Here is a 16,710-nt window from a genome sequence, read left to right as displayed (position 1 = left end):
TACATTTATAAACAACAACTGAGCACATAACAGTTGGCACCGCCAGGGCTCCAGAAAAAAGTGAAGATTGTCTAATGGCAGAAATCAGATGAGAGGCAGTGGGTGGGGAGATGACTTCGAAAAGTCCCAGGGGGACTCTCTGGGTGATGGAAACAGCCTATCTTGATTGTGGTGGTGGTGGTTAAATGAGTGTTTGCGTTGGTCAAAACTCAGTAAACTGTCAGCTTAAAAAGGGGCATTGTGTTATAGGTGAATTGTACCTGAGAACATCATCCTTGCCCCATCCCACGTGATCATCTCCTCCTCTCACCCCTTACTGTCCTGTTGAGCACAGCCTGAAGCCTTGTTACAGGCGACCACACGCTGCTCGGGGACAGGCCTGTGGGGCTTCATCTATCAAGATCTGGGACAGGAAAGGAGCAGTGTTTGGAGGAGCGACAGACATCTGACAGGAAGTAGGGTCATTTCCTCTTCTGACCCTCAGTTTCCCCATTTGAAACAGGGATGGCCGGTGTGGGTGTCAGAGGGTTGGGGAGCCATAGACTCTCTCTCTTCCTTTTATCTCTTGTCATCTCCCTCATTCTACCTCTCATCTCCACTAGCTCTATCTCAAGCTCCCCCCCACCCCCCCACCCTACCCCCAGTCTCTGTTCCTCTTTCCTGCCTCTGCCTGACCTCTCTGTAGCTGCCTTTCATCTGTCTTCCATCTCTGCCTCCTTCCTCATTCTTGGTCTCTGCTCGTCTCTCTCGTTCCCACACATGGCTGTAGAAACAGGGCATCCTGGTTTTCTCATCACCTTTCTAACACCTTTCTAACCCACAGAAGTCACAAGTGGTCCATCAGCTGTATGAGGGGTGAAAAAAAGGAGGTGGAAAGGGAAGGGGAGTTTCTAAAAGGCACCCTTAAAGGAGATACACAGACTTACTCCCCAGAGGCAGGGCATCAGTCTCAGTGGGCTCTGTCTGTCATTCTGTCTCGGTCCCGGGAAAAGCGGTGGTGACACCAGGCACAAATAGAGGAGGCCGTCTCTTCCACGTAGCCCAGGTCCTGTGTGCCGGGCAAGATGAAGGGCAGGCTGGCGAAGAATATGCAATTGGTTGTGTGACCACCTTGATGAAAACCCCTCAATGACCTCACAGTTGATGACCTTCGCAAGTTACATCATTTCTCTAAGCCTCGTGTGTTCGTCTATAAGAAAAGTGGCAACACTAGCATGTGACACCTAGGCGGGTGGGAGAAAGTTATGCGGATGTGTCCAGAGCTTAGCACAGTGCCTAACATTCTTTAACAAATAGAAGGTAGTCTTCTTATTGTAAACCTCTACTCCATGCTAAACCCTGGGGATATGGAGATGAAGAATACAGACACAGAGGTAAAGAATTATAGTGCAGGTTAATACATATTCTCCTAGGGAGGAGTGTTCAAAACTCGTGTGTGTGTGTGTGTGTGTGTGTGTGTGTTGGTTATCCTGGCTGAGAAAAAGCATGTAAACCTTTTATAAAACGGATGTCATTTTCTTTGGGCTCTGAATAACACGGGGAAGAGAGCAGGGTAGAACATTCCAAACTGAGGCCGCGGCAAGTGCAAAGGCCCAGAGGTGGAGAAATGCAGAGGGGCTGGTAAGCCCATTCCCATGAGACACAAAAATTGTGTGGCAGAGGAGATGAGAAAGGCGGCCCAGGGTTATCCTGAGCATACGAACATCAGTCATTTGTTCACTTTTATCCCACAAACCTTCATTAAGCACCCACTGTGTGCCAGATGCACTGTGCAGTGCCTGGAATGGAGAGAATAAGATACACTCCCCACTGTTGAATAGCATGTCTGTAATAAGTGAAGAAAACTGGGTTCTTTCCTATTAGGGGGAAGTGTGTGGGCTGGCATGCTCTCTGCCTGTTACTTAAATAGACATTTGTTGAGCAGCCATGCTGAACACTGTACTGGTGCATGGGTATGGGAGGGGACTGGCTGGGAAATGGGCCGGGCTGCCCTCAGGGAAGTGAGTCTCATGCCTCGTTAGATAGGAGGATGGAATGGAGCCCTAAACTTGAGCACAGGCCTTCCTTAGGCAGCGCTGCGTGAGGCTCTTGGCTTCTCCTAGGTGGTTCTGCCCGTTCTCCTGGTTCCCCGGACTGGGCTTTGGGGGCCTGTGGAAGTGGAGTGAGGAGGTGGGGGAGGAGGCACAACCTCCTCAAGGCAGGCCAAGGGGGCCAAGGATTTGGGTTGCCCTGAACCTCCCAGCAAGCAGAAGTCCCTGCTTATTGCTTTTCTTCTGTGCCCTCCAGTATGGTACTGACCACCCTTCTCTGGGTGTATGTCTGCCCTACTGAGCCCCTGGAAGATGGGGACCACGTCTGGTTAATTTAGGCCCCAGCATATAACAGAATCAGGTAGCAAATCACGTTGACAAATAAGAGACAGCTGGAAACCAGAGAAAACAATTGGGGAAGCGAGCAATCACCCAGCAAGAACCTGGGCCACGAATGCAGAACTGGATGGCTTGTCTGCTCCTAGAAGCCAGCCGCCGAGAACCATGAACGTATGCTGTGCCCTGTGTGGCCTTCGTGGGGAGAGAGAAATGGCTCCATGGTCACACAGCTCTGAGTCACAGCCCTTGCCTGGTAAGTAGTGCTGGCTGGGGAGGGGAGAGTAAGCCAGGGCCTTGGAGAGTCATGGCGCAGGGAGTCTGGAGGGCTTGAGGCAGGCTGCTCATCAGCGGTGACGCAGCTATGGTGTGCGTGCCTTCTCTTACGGCCAGCCAACCGGTGCCTGAGATCTGGGATCATCTCATGCAGGTAAGAACATGAACTTTAAGTCAACTGACACTCATGCTTACCTTAGCCCTCTGCTCTTGTGGAGAAGAGAGCTCGGCCTCCTAACTTATCCAGGCCGGAGTTCAAATCCTGACTGAATCATTTACTTCATTGTGACTTCAGCACAACGCTTCTCCCCGAGTCTACTTTCTCACGGCAATAATCCCAACATAATGTACAGGTTGAGGGCATGGAGTCTGCAACCATCTTGCCAGGGATTGAATCCTGGCTCCTAGTATTGGCTTCGTGGCTTTGGACAAGTTACTTCAAATCTCTGTTCCTATAAAATGGGAGATAATAATAGTATCTACCTTGTAGTTACTTAAGGAAGAGGCGAGTTAACAGATGTAAAAGGGCTTAGAGCAAAGTGCAGCGTATAGGAGATGTGCTCAGTAAATGTTAGCTACCAAACTGTTACGATGATTAGATGAGACAATACATGTAATACATAGTACTGGTGGCAGAATGGGTTTCCCAGTGAGCTTGCTAATCACAAGGTCAGCAGTTCCAACCCACCAATCACTCTAAGGGAGAAGGATGAGGCTGTCTGGTCTCAGAAAGATGAAAAGTCTTAGAAAGTCAAAGGGGCAATCTGCTCTGTCCTGTAGTCACCATGCGTGGGAATGGGCTTCATGGCAGGGGTTGGTTGGCCAGCCTGTGAGCCGTGTTCCCGGATGCACAGGCCAACAGTGCTGGCTTGCTAGGCAGTTTTGTCTTTGAAAAAGATCTCCAGGAATAATCCCATCCTTCGAGTCTTCCTCCTCATTCCACTGTCCCGAGCCAGGACTTCGCCATTCCTTGAGTCTTTTCATCGACTTTGGTCCCTGTTCTGTGTGCCGGTGTGCACTTTCTTGCTTCTCTTTACTTCACAGGGTTACCATGAGGACTAAGTGGGAAATCTGAGTGGGGTTCTGATAAGTGAATGCGGTGCTGTGCCTACGTGCCAGTGTGGACATAAATACCTTCGCCTTCTCCGTTATGCCCCCCCGAGTGCAGGCTAAGGCCCGAGACAAAGCGGGCGCATCACCCATCCAGCAGAGCTTTGCCATGTCATTCTTCTCTGGGCAAGGGATCAGAGCTCCCAGCCGTGGGACATAGGACTATGGGGCATATGACGGCCACACACGCTGGCTGCACTCAACGCTGTAACAGAGGGTGCGAAGAGGAGCAAAGGACTCGATGGAAGCTCCAAGGGGGTGACTTCATTTCCAGGTGAGGATTCTGGGAAGAGTTCCTGTACAACTGTGGGATAGAAAAGGGATATAGAGAATTAATTTTCAAGCTGGGCTTGGGAGAGCCCACAGGGCTTTGAAGGCCAAGGAGGGCTGGGATGCAAAGGGAATAATGTGAGCAAAGGCAAGAAAGAAGGCTAGGATTGTCTCGCCCTTTCTTTGTGCTAGTAAGCCCAGGGTAGTAGAGAGGGCCTGGGTTTGCTTGATCCCTGATTTACTGGCAGCTCGGAGTCCTGAGGTGTGTGTGTGTTAAGCTGGGTCAGCTTGGAAAGTCGCGTTCCTGGTTTGTCCTCCAGGGTCCTCTAGTAACATGAGAACGGAGTGACTTCTGAGGGCCTGCTGCTCTGCCCCCCTTGCATCCTGACGTCATGTTTTCCATTGTGTTTTTAATTAGCCTCAACAGCCCTCTAGGCCCCAGACCTCCCTAGAAGAGGCAGGACACAGGACTTTCCTCAAATCCATCCTTTTCCGGTAGGTCTCCATCCAGGAAGTGGGAAAACAGGATTTCCTCTAAGGATGTTCTCTGTGACCCAGGCAGTCCCGGTTTGGGGAGGAGAGAGGAAGAGATAGGGAGGATCGCGCAGGCTTCCAATCCTAAAGCATTTTGGGGGAGGTTTGTTTTCCACCCCCACTAGACTTTGAGCTCCTTAGAACGAGGGAAGGTAGAATGTAGAGCTGGAGCGGTACCCATTCTTGGAAAATGTTAGCATTTCAGTGGGGAAAGTGGACTTCCGGCCCCTTTAAACGTGAACTGCAAAGGTTTGCTGAGCAGGTCATCAGTTTACACTTGACAATGGTTTCAAGTCATTCCCTGTAATCCCCTCAAAATACCGTCCTATATCCCACTGCCTCCCTGGGTTTCCTGTTTCCATGCCTCCTTCTTCCGGAACCCTCTGCACTTTGTCCTTGGGTAAATGCTACCCTTTTGATCTTAAATGATGGGTTATTCTCACAAGATGAGTTCCGTTCCAGACCTCCAGGGTGAATCGAGGCCCTTAGTGTTAGAGGCTCCACCAATCCTTACCCAACCAGAAAGCCTGGCCTTTTTTATGACTTGGGGCTTTGTGCCACATTTTTCTCCCACTCTTTCCAAGACCGTCTAATACGATCCTTGTCAAAGCAGTTGGTAGTGGAAGCTAATCACCACCCAGTTCTTGTGGTCTGCGGGTCAGAGGTGGATGGTTATGTGGTCCATGGTCTACGGGTCATAGAGGTGGATGGTTATGTGGTCCATTAGGCCATTGTACTACAAGTTCCCATTTTAAACTATGAAATAGTTAAAGTGTTAATTAGGACACATCTTTTCTCCAACTATACTAGTGGACGTTCTTAAAACCTTCAAGGTCCAACATCCAGCACTACCTTCGCCAGCAAGCCTCTCCTGTCAAACTACTGCCTGTCTTTTCTTGCATCAACTCATATAATCATGCTGTCAGAGCTGCAGGGGCTAACCCTCACTTCAAAAATGGGCCAGCCTAAATGGGAAATGACTTGTCCAAGGACATAGCAGCAAAAACTCGGTTCTTGCTCTTAATCCAGTACTTTCTACTCTTTGCTATCTTTGGTTCTCTCCAAACCCATACTGTGCAGACCGATCTAGCTCCATGCTTTCAGAGCGGTTTCCTCGAACAGGAATGGCTCTTCTCCCCTATTCCTTCTGCAAGATTCTAGGAAAATGTCACTACCCCTCCGGAATGGCCTTAGAATAACCCTCCTGCCAGTTTCGCAGTCTCATGGCATAGGCTATAGTGTTGTTATAAACACTGACCCGAGTGTACAGATATTGCTAATGTTTGTATTTCTCTTGTTCACATGAGTCTCCAGGGTGAATCTCTATTGTACATCACTGCTTGCTCAGCACCTCTCAATTCCAAGCCGAAGTAAGAGTGTGCGCCTGTGGCATGGCTGGGAGTGAATGTCATGGTGAGGGAAGGGTGGCGGAAGTAGCTGCCCCTAGTTAAGCTATGGAAGGACACTGGGCTGGTATCCCAGTCATCAACTGTACTGTATAATATTGACCAAAGTGGGTGATACCACATCCGAGGGATGTGCTGCAATGATCTGGGGTGAGGGGTGGGCTGCAATAGCAGAAATCTATACTTTATCCAGGATTAGTGGCTACAGTACAAGTTTCCATTGACACGGGGCAGGGTGCTGAGCAATTATTTTCCTGAAAAGAGCAAAGAGCACATAGGAAGTCCAAGAAGAGACGGACGTTCTCACTAGGCACTGCTGGACCCTCTCCCTTCCGGATCACCCCTTTTGGCTCTTGTGCACAAAATGCCTTCTGTGCTGTATGACTGTTTCCGGGCCTAGCTAGGATGTTTGTAGTCAGTTCTTTCTTTTTTTTTTCTAATCATGTACAATATAAATGATCCCTACACTTACTTCTTGGTTAATGAGGGTCAAACAGCCTACTTGAAGTGGTACTGACAATTCTGTTCCTTAATATTTACGTCCTTGAAATGGGAACTCTTTCTGCAATTTTCCTATAAATCTAAAACTACTTTAAGCAGTCTTTTTTAGAAAAGAAAATCTCAAGGCTTGTAGATTTTTTTTAAAGCTAAGTTACTAAAATAACGCCACAATGACCATAAAAACATAAGGGCAGATTAGCATGCAGTTTATTACAGTGCTTTCTGCCACGGTAAATACCTGGTTGCATAAAAACATGCATTCAAATGGTTACATAAAATGATGGAAATAATTATGATCCTCTTGAATTTGTGTGGCTATTTCTGTTTTCCAGTTTATGAAACCCAGGATTGATGAACCTACAGGGACAGCAAGTAGAATACGGGTTTCTGGGGGGCACAGTGGTGGGGTGTGTGTGAAAAGTTCAGAAAAGAACATTTTGAAACGAATTGTAAGAGCAATTATACACAACTTCTTGATGTGCGTGAACTATAAAATGATAGGGCATCTGTATTAACTACCAATAAAATGGCTTTGGAAGAAAAATAAGGGCAGAAAAAAACACGTGGCAAAATATGCACACACACACACACACACACACACACACACACACACAGTGGAACAGGAGAAAACCACTTCAGCCTGCTCCCTGTAAGTCTGGCATCTAGGTTACTGCCTCAGAAAGCCAATTTCGGTGGAAGTGTGTATAAAGTAGGCCATCTTAATTTCAGTAGCAAAGCTCTCTCAAGTGAATAGGGGACATTTTCACTTACATTCAGAAATAATTTAAAACAATTTTTTTAAGGTGAAGATAAAAGGAATAAGCTACGGATTATGTAGAAACTTGGTTTCGAGAGGGCATTATGCTGAGGACGGGGAGAATTTTTCTCAAGTGACATAGTATGTGATTCCGTTCAGTGGGTAGTCTCAAAGCCACCACGAACAGCTCAGGGGCTGTCAGGGGTAAGGGGCAGCACTCGCTTCTCTTGAGCACAGTTCTGTATTCTGAGACTGTGTTGGTGGCTACAACTGTGTACCAAACGAGTCCACATAAAAACTGGTCGAATCCCAAAGATGTGTAGTTTCGTTACTAGTGTTGGCCCAATGTCAGTCTCGAGAGGTGACTCTGGTTATGTGCTGTCCGTGTGCTGGGTAAGTGTACACCTGGGCTCTCTGTACTGCTCGTACCTTGTGCGTCTACAAAGTTTAAAACAAGTGAGGAAGGGATATGTTATGGCAGAGGACTGGGGAAAACAATCTAGACATTTTTACTAAGTTCCATTAAAAAATAGCAAAGCACTTGAAAAAAACTCACTGAGTTTATAAAACACACTCATACCCAGGACTTTATTCTGTGATAACTAGTGCTACAGACATGGAGGTGTCACATGACCATTAACCCACTAGATTGCAAAAGTTTTACTTCCAGAGAGTTTAACATACACCTTAACTATGAGGAAATACACTCCTTGTACAAAAGATATTTATAAACGAACGAACAAAGACTTTCCACTGAAACTCAGTAAAGGTTGATTGTGCTAATTAGTCAGTCATGATAACTTTATATTCTTTTAGGTGATACTGGATTTATGCCGAGGTGAACACGCTGGGAAACAAGTGTACTATTTAAAATGTACAGTATAAAATGGCGATTTAGATTCTTAGTGGGACAATGTCTGTGTGCCCAATTTTGTTTTAATAACTTATCTCCAGGTTTCTTTCTTTTTTACGGTTTTAGCGACTGGAACAGCTCTGCTTGAACAAAGAGAACTCAGCCTTGCCAGGCATCTCACTGAATCAGCTCAGTGCAGTGAGCAGCTACCATGAAACAGACACGACTTCGAGAAGGATTAAGAACTCCGAAAGGCGCTGGCTTCCTAAGTATCTTCAGGAAAGGTGTCATTAAAGGCTTAAAATAATTTGGGCAACTGCCTAAGACGTTTTACATCTAAGAATGTGCCTACTGAATTCATGCTGTTCATCTGCCTTAAAGTTTCAGAGGGCTGCACACTTTCTGGAAAAACCGGACCATCCTTAGTATTTTCTTTCTCGGGATGTTGGGTAAACTCTGCTTTACCAGTTCGGAGGTTTGCTGCAGGACTTGGCTTAAGGTTCTTTGATAAGAAAGCTGGGTTTTTCGGTACCTGCTGTGCTGCCTTTGGTTGGCCAACTTCATTTGTAATGTTTCTCAGTACTGGCACATCTGGGTGAATGCCCACAGACGCCTTACAACTGATTTCACAGGCATTCTTAGAAGGCTCTTTCTGACACACACATTGTTGTGGCCCGGATGAGCGGCTGTGATTCAACACCTGTTCACCCTTGCCATCTGTGGTCTTTGGAGACTCCTCTTCATCTTCACTGTTGTCACTGCTTTGGATGAGTCCGTATCTCTTCATGTATTTTTTGGTTGCAAACGACATGTTGCTTGGTGAGATTAAACTAAGCCCCAGAGTGCTTTTGTCTGTGTTGATCTGTAAAAGGCTAAATGATGAGTCACCACTATTTGGGTTTGATCGAGTGAGAGAGAGTTGTGACAACTGATTTTCATTTAGATACTTCAGGGCGATAGCATTTGCCTCCATGCTCAGATCCACACCGGTGGGGCTTAATCCACTCACGCCAACATTAGCAAATGACATGTAGTTTAGTCCGGAGATGACCGCTTCAGGACTGATGCATGCCAGCACACTGAAAAAGACAAAGCAGGAAGCCATCGTCATTTTGCGTACTAGACGGGACTCATCGAAATGCGGCCCTCTATGGAAGGAAGGAAAGGTTATCTGTGTGGAGCTTCCCGGTACTTCTGATCTGGGTGTTCAAGCATGTAAACCTTGACGGTGTACATACACCGCCATTGGCTGAGCGTGAGGATCTAGAAGGTAACTGTTGATCCGCACGCTGAAAGCGCAACACGTTATGTTTCCAAAGTTTAGACATTAGTCAAAGTGTGAAGACCAAACATAAAGCCCCAAATGTGAGAGGCAAACTGTTGTGAGTCATTTAATTTACGACTAGTCCAAGATAGGAGAGAACAGCTAATGTTCAATGTAAATCAAAACATAAACAACAACAAAAAGCCCATCTTTGATCTGGATAGCACAAGCTTTGATGAACAGCTCAGAAAGTAAAATTGTTGACGAGAGTCCATGTTTTGGATTTCTGTCAATTAAAACCACAAACCAGTCTCGAGATTAGGGTTGCCCCTTGTAGACTAACTTTGCCAGCATTCGATGTAGTTAGTCCTCAACTCACTTTGGGTGGTGTCAATGCAAATGGCTTGGCTTTTCCATCTATGTATATAAAACACACAGACATCTAAATTGGTTGACGCCAATGCATGGCCACCCCATGGGTTTCAGAGCAGCAGTGCGTGCCACAGGGTTTCCAATGGATATATGACCTTACTTCCAAGATGCCTCTACATGGATTTGAATGGCCAGCCTTTTGGTTAGTATCTGAGCGCTTAACTGTTTGCACCACCCTGGGACTCATGTACAATACTAGCTGTTTACCTCTTGTTGAGGCCTAATTACGTGCCAGCCATTGTGCTAAGCATTAGACATACATTATCTTATTTAATTCTGTCCCTAAATCTTCATTAGTAGTAGGCCTTCCCTATCTAATTCCAACCTTATTCTCTACTCTAGCATTGTATATTGCCCTTCCTCTACTTTTCTTACCTCCCAAGGGCAGAGATTTTTAATCTCTCTCTCTCTCTCTGTGCCCAGAACAGTGTTTGACCCATAGCAGACACTCAATAGATACTGAATTAATAAAAGAAGCAAAGGTACTTTTATAATCTTTATTGTACAGGTAATTTTTCTTTTTTTTTTTTGGTTTTAGAGCCCATCTATAAGGTCTGGCTTTTTTTTTTTTTCTTTTTTAACATTTTATTAGGGGCTCATACAACTGTTATCCCAATCCATACACACATCAATTGTGTAAAGCGCATTTGTACATCGTTTCTCAAAACATTTTCTCTCCATTTAAACCCCCGACATCAGGTCCTCATTTTTCCCTCCCTCCCCGCTCCCCCCTCCCGCATGAGCCCTTGATAATTTATAAATGGGTATTTTGTCATATCTTGCCCTGTCCGACGTCTCCCTTCATCCACTTTTCGGTTGTCTGTCCCCCAGGGAGGAGGCCACACACAGTTCCATGTAATCGGTGCCCTCTTTCCTACCCATTCTCCCTTTACCCTCCCTGTTTTGCCACTCACACCACTGGTCCTATAGGGCTCATCCGTCCTGGATTCCCTGTATTTTCAGTTCCTATCTGTACCAGTGTACCTCCTCTGGTCTAGCCAGTCTTGCAAGATAGAATTTGAGTCATGGTAGTGGGAGCGGGGAGGAAACCTTTAGGAACTAGAGGAAGATTATATTTCTCATCATTGTTACATCGCACCCTGACTGGCTCATCTCCTCCCTGAGAGCCCTCTGCAAGGGGATCTCCAGTGGCCTACTAATGGGCTTTGGATCTCCACTCCGCACTTCCATCATTCACCATGGTAAGATTTTTTGTTCTGATGATGCCTTACACCTGATCCCTTCGACATGTACAGGTAATTTTTAAGAAAATTGAGGCATAGAGAGTTTAACTAACTTCTCTAAAGTTGAACAGCTAGCAGGTGGCAAACTGAGACTTTACCCCTGGCTGCCTTATTCTAAAGCTCTAGAAATCATTGTTTCACTGTATTGTATTCAACAACTTATATTCTGCTCTCAGTTTTCCTGTTTCCTAAGACATTAAAAGTCCTTTGTGCACTGCTTGTTGTGGTAAACATTATATTCTGATCCAAAAAGAATATGCCATACCTTTCTATATCCTTCCTTGGAAACAGTCGCCTGTTTTATACATATGCCTGCTGCTGCCTGCACCCCTACTCCACAAAGCCCAGACAACTATCAGGTATTTTCATTCTTGTAAGAAACTTTAAAGAAGCAATTCCCAGTCACTACTATCCCTGACACCAGTGATATTATTAAACAATGAATAGTGTGCTTAATAATGCTGAGCTTGATAACTATGGAATTCTCCCTAACCTTCTGTAAGTTTAATGCTTGGGAGACAACTTAAAAAATGGAAGAGATTCTACTATTTTACCTAGACATTCTGCTTTTATGTTATGTCCCTAGCAAAGATAACTTCTAAATAAAGTTTCTCTCTACTTTTTACTGTTTGGTAATTTCCTCATAAATCATATGCATAGCATATCAGGAAATGTGTACATATTAAAATAATTACTAGTATAATAATTATAAATAATATTAAAGTAAAAATGGTAAAGCAAATAAAAATTTCACAAGTGTATTTAAAAGGCAGATTTAACTTTAACTTTATCTTCTGTTACAGTGGCATAGTGGTTACTTGTACCCAGTTAGAAACCGCCAGCGTCTCCATGGGAGAAAGACGAGACTTTCTACTCCCGGAAAGAGTTCCAGTCTCAGAAATCCACGGGGCAGTTCTACCCTGTCCTGTAGGGTCACTATGAGTTGGCATTTTCTCGATGGAAGTGAGTTTGATTTGGTTTCTTCTGCTAAGGAATAGGTAAAGAATCTCTAAGCAGTCAATATTAGTTTAGAAGACTCTTCAAGTTTCATGAACACTCAAACAAACACACTGCCACCGAGTCAGTTGACTCAGTGTCGCTATAGGGCAGGAGAGAACGCCCCTGTGGGTTTCCGAGCCTGTACCTTTTTATGGGAGCAGAAATCCTCATCTTTCTCCTGAAGAGTGGCTGGTGCTTTAGAACGTATCCTCGAGGTTAGCAGCCCTACCCTAATCCACTGTGCCCTGAAGGCTCCTCAACACAACTATTTTTATTTTGGGAGAGAAGGTGTAACCATTATTTTGAAGAAAACAAATCAAATAATACTCAGAACCACAGCATATCACCACCAGGCCAATTAAGATGAAAATCAGAGGTTACATCTTAAAACCCTTGTGCACAAATATACCGTGTTAGCACCTCCTTAGTGCGCAGTCACAATCTGATGAAGCAAGAGGCATAAGAGGGTCATATGCCAACAAATAAAAGATGATTCTAATTTACTTAAAGATGAAGACTAACCTTGCCTCACTGTCCCCACTGAACTCAGATTTAGAGCTTTTCAACAAGCAGAGAGCCGAGAAGCAAGGCAACAAAGCAACTAGAGACTCGGAAGACATGCTTTGAATTCAAAAGGTCACTTCCCTGGGAATCTGCCTGCCTGCAGAGGCTCTGCACACCTCAAACCCACAAGTTCCTGTCCTCCACCATTTCTGCATGGAGCACTGGCTGCTTAAGTGGCTGCCTAACCCCAAGGAGTTCAAAGCCCCCAGCTGCTCTCAGATGGGCCTTTCTACTCCTGTAAAGAGTTGTAGCCTCACAAACCCACAGGGGCACTTCTAACCTGTCCTCTCCGGGCCCCGGATGGCCACACATTTGGTTGGTACCTATGTCTGGGTAGGTCTGGGGCCCTCTTTCTCTGCTCTCCTGTCCCACATTGTCTTACTTTCTGTAGTGTCTGAAACAGGAAAGCAGAAGGGAAGTAAGTCATCTCTCCTTTGTTTCAAACATTCCTCTGGTGAGATGACTGTATTGTTGTTGTAATTAGAAAACAACAACTATTAATTAAGAGAAAGCATGCCAGCTTTTTATAACCCCCAGCTTTTATCGCTTTTATTAATAAGTATGTGCTGCAATCATCTTTGATGAAGAGAACCCTGAAGTCAATTTAAAAAAGAAGCCCAGCTGAAGTTCACTGAACTACACTTTTCAAAGTAATCCCTACGCAAGGGGTGCTTTGCTTTTTGGGTGGCCAGCTGTGTAAGTGTAGGTCCAGCAGTTGGAATCAGCCCTTTCCCCACTAAGAGAACTCACTTCTGAGACCTGCCACACTCTCAGCACACTTCGTTGGCATCTCTTCTCAGGAGACATTCCACAATCTCTCTCAAGATATGTTTGAATGCATTTCTCTCTCCTTCTAAAATGAAGCATCTAACATGTGAAGATGATTTCTCATTCAACAAGCATGTAGCAAGCACTGGATAAATAAATGAATTCGCTGATTTGAAGGTGAACCTATCTTTTCTCATCAGGACTGCTACAACACATCTAAAATGCATTCAGAATTTAAAATAGGTCTTAAGAAGTTACCTGGCATGATCCACTTTATGTGCATTTTTCTTCACTTTAGTGGGAGAATCAATTTTTACTCCAAGGCTCCTTAGTTGCTTAAGGGTGGCATTAAGAACACAATCTTTGTCCACTGAGGCGGCATCATGTTTTTTCTTCTTTGCATGGTAAACATTTTGAGTCCGGGTACATTCATGGCTGATAATTACTGCTTTTGTAGATGGCTGTTCTGTTTCTTTGCAAGACTTATTTAAAAGGTGGTTCACTTGACCCTAATGAAAATAAAAAGGATGCACTTAAACATCATTACTCATCTTAGAAATGAAAATAGTAAGAGTAACAGGCCACACTGCAGGAAGTACTAAGTGCATTTGCAAGTATTAAGAGTAACAGAAGGAAAAGAGAGGAGCTGATACTAAGGGCTCAATAGAAAGTAAATGTTTAGAAAATAATGATGGCAGCATATGTGCAAATATGTTTGATACAATTGATGTATGGATTGTTATAAGAGCTGTAAGAGGCCCCAATAAAATGATCTTTTAGTAAATAAAAAAAGAGTAAAAGTGCACTCTAATGAGTTTTTATCAGAACTTAGAACTGTGTTCAGACATATTCATTTTTAAAACGTCAATAGATTTAAAAGCAGCTACGTAATATTGTCTTTTCAATTATTTATGTTAAAATCTTTATAAACAATAATTTAAAAAGCCTGCTATCATTTGAAATATTGATAATGTGTTTCAGGGTTATACACAAGACATTCATGTTACTTTCAGAATCTGGCTCCTTTCTACAGCCAAGAGTGACCTGTGATATTATCTCTGCCCTCCTGACAGTACAGCATATTTCCTCCCTGAGCACTACTGATAACGATCACTTCATAGGCATGGATTGTGTCTTATGCCTTTAAGTCTCAACTGGTTTCCAGGAAAGGACCCTGTACTTAACAAAGCTCTCAAGAAGATGAAAGGCTCTCTATATAGTTTTTTACCAACAAATCCTGGTAAATTTGCTGGCTGTCCGCTGGTTGATGAGGTAAGGGCTGCATTACTTGCTCTGTTTTGGGGTCTTCTAATGTGACCGCGTTGTCACTAGCACCCTCTGTTGGCCCAGTCTGTAAGCGCATGTTTGCCCTTTCCGCCAACAGGGAATTGGGAAAAAACACCGGCGCATCGGCTTCTTTTCTCTGCGGGGAAGAGCTGTTTGAAAAGACATGAGGCAAGTATTAGTTACCACTAATACCACTAATGCAGGCGGGGTGCAGGAACTAGAGTGGGAGGAGACTCAGGCAGCGGTCTGGTTCTTCCTTCCAGCTCTTTGGGACACTACATAAACACCTGCTCTTGGGAAGCTGCATACAAACCAGATCCTGGTACTGTTTTAAGCTACATTATCTATAATGTATCTAAGCAGCTTCATGTAAAGGCTGGAAAATATACCTCCTATTCCAATCTACTGATTTCACCTAAACTTGGCACAATAAGTATTTTTGGAGAATCCCAAAATTTAAGCATCATTTGTTCACATAAAGCTTTAAGATACAGTTAAAAATAATCAACTCAAAGTTCATGAAATGCCATTTGTAATTACATATTCTTGGGCCGTCCTGATTTCCTTTCATATGGCTTGAAGTACTTTAATTTCTTATATGATAAAGAGGTCACTCACGCACTGCCATCAAGTCAATGCCAACTTACATCAAGCCTACAGGACAAGGAAGAGCTGCGAGCGAGGTTCCGAGACAAACTAGTGACGGGAGCAGAAAGACCAGGCTAGGTCCTCTGCAGCGCATGTGCTGTTACAACCACAACGCTCTGCGCCACCAGGCTTCCTACACTTGTAAAATTAAACACGTATCTTAAAAATAACTAGAAAACAAGAATAGTAATCTATAGCTCTTGTAGAAAATAGAAAAATAAATAATATTAGCTAGTGAAATATTTATTATAGGCTAGACACTGTTGTGAAGTGCATCTCATCATATAATCATTAAAAAATACGCACAAAACCCAGAAGAGACAATATATTAGTGCTTCTTAAAGTGGATGAAACCACCCCCTGAGGGGCCTTGCGAATGACGGGAGGCGGCTGCACAAGTAGGTGCCTCTACTTTATTCTGGATGATGGTTACAATACAAAAGTAGATGTTTATACTTTATTCTGGATGGGCTATAGAACAAATGCTTTTAACTGCCAGGGGAGCGCTAAGTGATTCTTTTCTGAAAAGGAGGCAGTGGGCCAAATAGGTTTGGGAATCTATATTCTATATTATCCTCATTTAACAGATAGGGAAATACAGGCCGAGAGAGGTTAGGGAAACTACTCAAAAGTATACCCAGTAGTAAGTAAATAAAAATCAAAAGTAATTTAACAACTGAAGATAGCCACTCTTTTTTTTTTAAGATAGCCACTTCTAAGACTTTAGAATATTTCTATCTATATTTTTCTATATTTTCTCTGAAAAGCTTTTCTATATGTAGCCTTCTTTTTAACAAGTAGTTTTTAAAAAATTCTTAAAAGCAATCATTATACCAAATACTGTATCTTCTTATTTAACTAAATAGTCATAAAACAAAATTTTGATGGTTATACACTATTTCTTTTATGGATATGATATATTTTCTATTATCCCTAACAATAACATTTAAACTTCCTTAAAAAATTTAGATATTTTCCACATCTTTGAATTTTAACGATATGAAATGCCAGCACAATGTTAGCACATGCTCAAAAATACTATCTAAAATTAATCTTTGCAAAATACTAGTCTAGATTTTTTGTGCACATTATTATTTCTGCCGGTCTATCTAGATAAGACAGGATGGATAAACAATCTGGAGGAGAAAAAAACAGGACCGATGGTTCAGGGTGGACATGGGAGAGCTGGAAGTGGGGGAAAGGAAGTGATATTAACCAACCTGGGGACAAGGGAACAAGTGATCCAAAATCAGTGGCGAGGAGGGTGTAAGCGGCCTGGTAGGGATTGATCAAGGGCAATGTAATCAAGAGAAATTACTGAAACCCAAATGAAGGCTAAGCATGATAGTGGGACAAGAGGAAAGTAAAAGGAAATAGAGGAAAGAGCTAGGAGGCAAAGGGCATTTATAGAGGTCTAAATACAGGCATGTA

At 43.9% G+C, this 16,710-nt stretch overlaps 1 protein-coding gene across 1 annotated transcript in view; it reads right to left on the bottom strand.

Moving 5' to 3' along the window:
* Positions 1-7,807: 7,807 nt before the first annotated feature.
* STIL (STIL centriolar assembly protein) overlaps positions 7,808-16,710 on the bottom strand; it is a 65,901-nt gene continuing 56,998 nt past the window's right edge. Inside the window, exons 14-16 of the mRNA XM_045291763.1 lie at positions 14,573-14,780; positions 13,603-13,853; positions 7,808-9,152 (exon numbers count right to left, since the gene is read on the bottom strand). Coding sequence (XP_045147698.1) covers positions 8,372-9,152; positions 13,603-13,853; positions 14,573-14,780 — 1,240 coding nt within the window. The 3' untranslated portion in view covers positions 7,808-8,371. The remainder of the gene's footprint in view (positions 9,153-13,602; positions 13,854-14,572; positions 14,781-16,710) is intronic.

Source organism: Echinops telfairi, unplaced genomic scaffold (assembly GCF_000313985.2).
Source record: "Echinops telfairi isolate 266 unplaced genomic scaffold, ASM31398v2 ScPeMD7_443;HRSCAF=831, whole genome shotgun sequence".
Lineage (NCBI taxonomy): Eukaryota > Metazoa > Chordata > Mammalia > Afrosoricida > Tenrecidae > Echinops > Echinops telfairi.
Note: the sequence above shows the minus strand (reverse complement) of the source record. Positions and strands in the feature narration are given on the sequence as shown.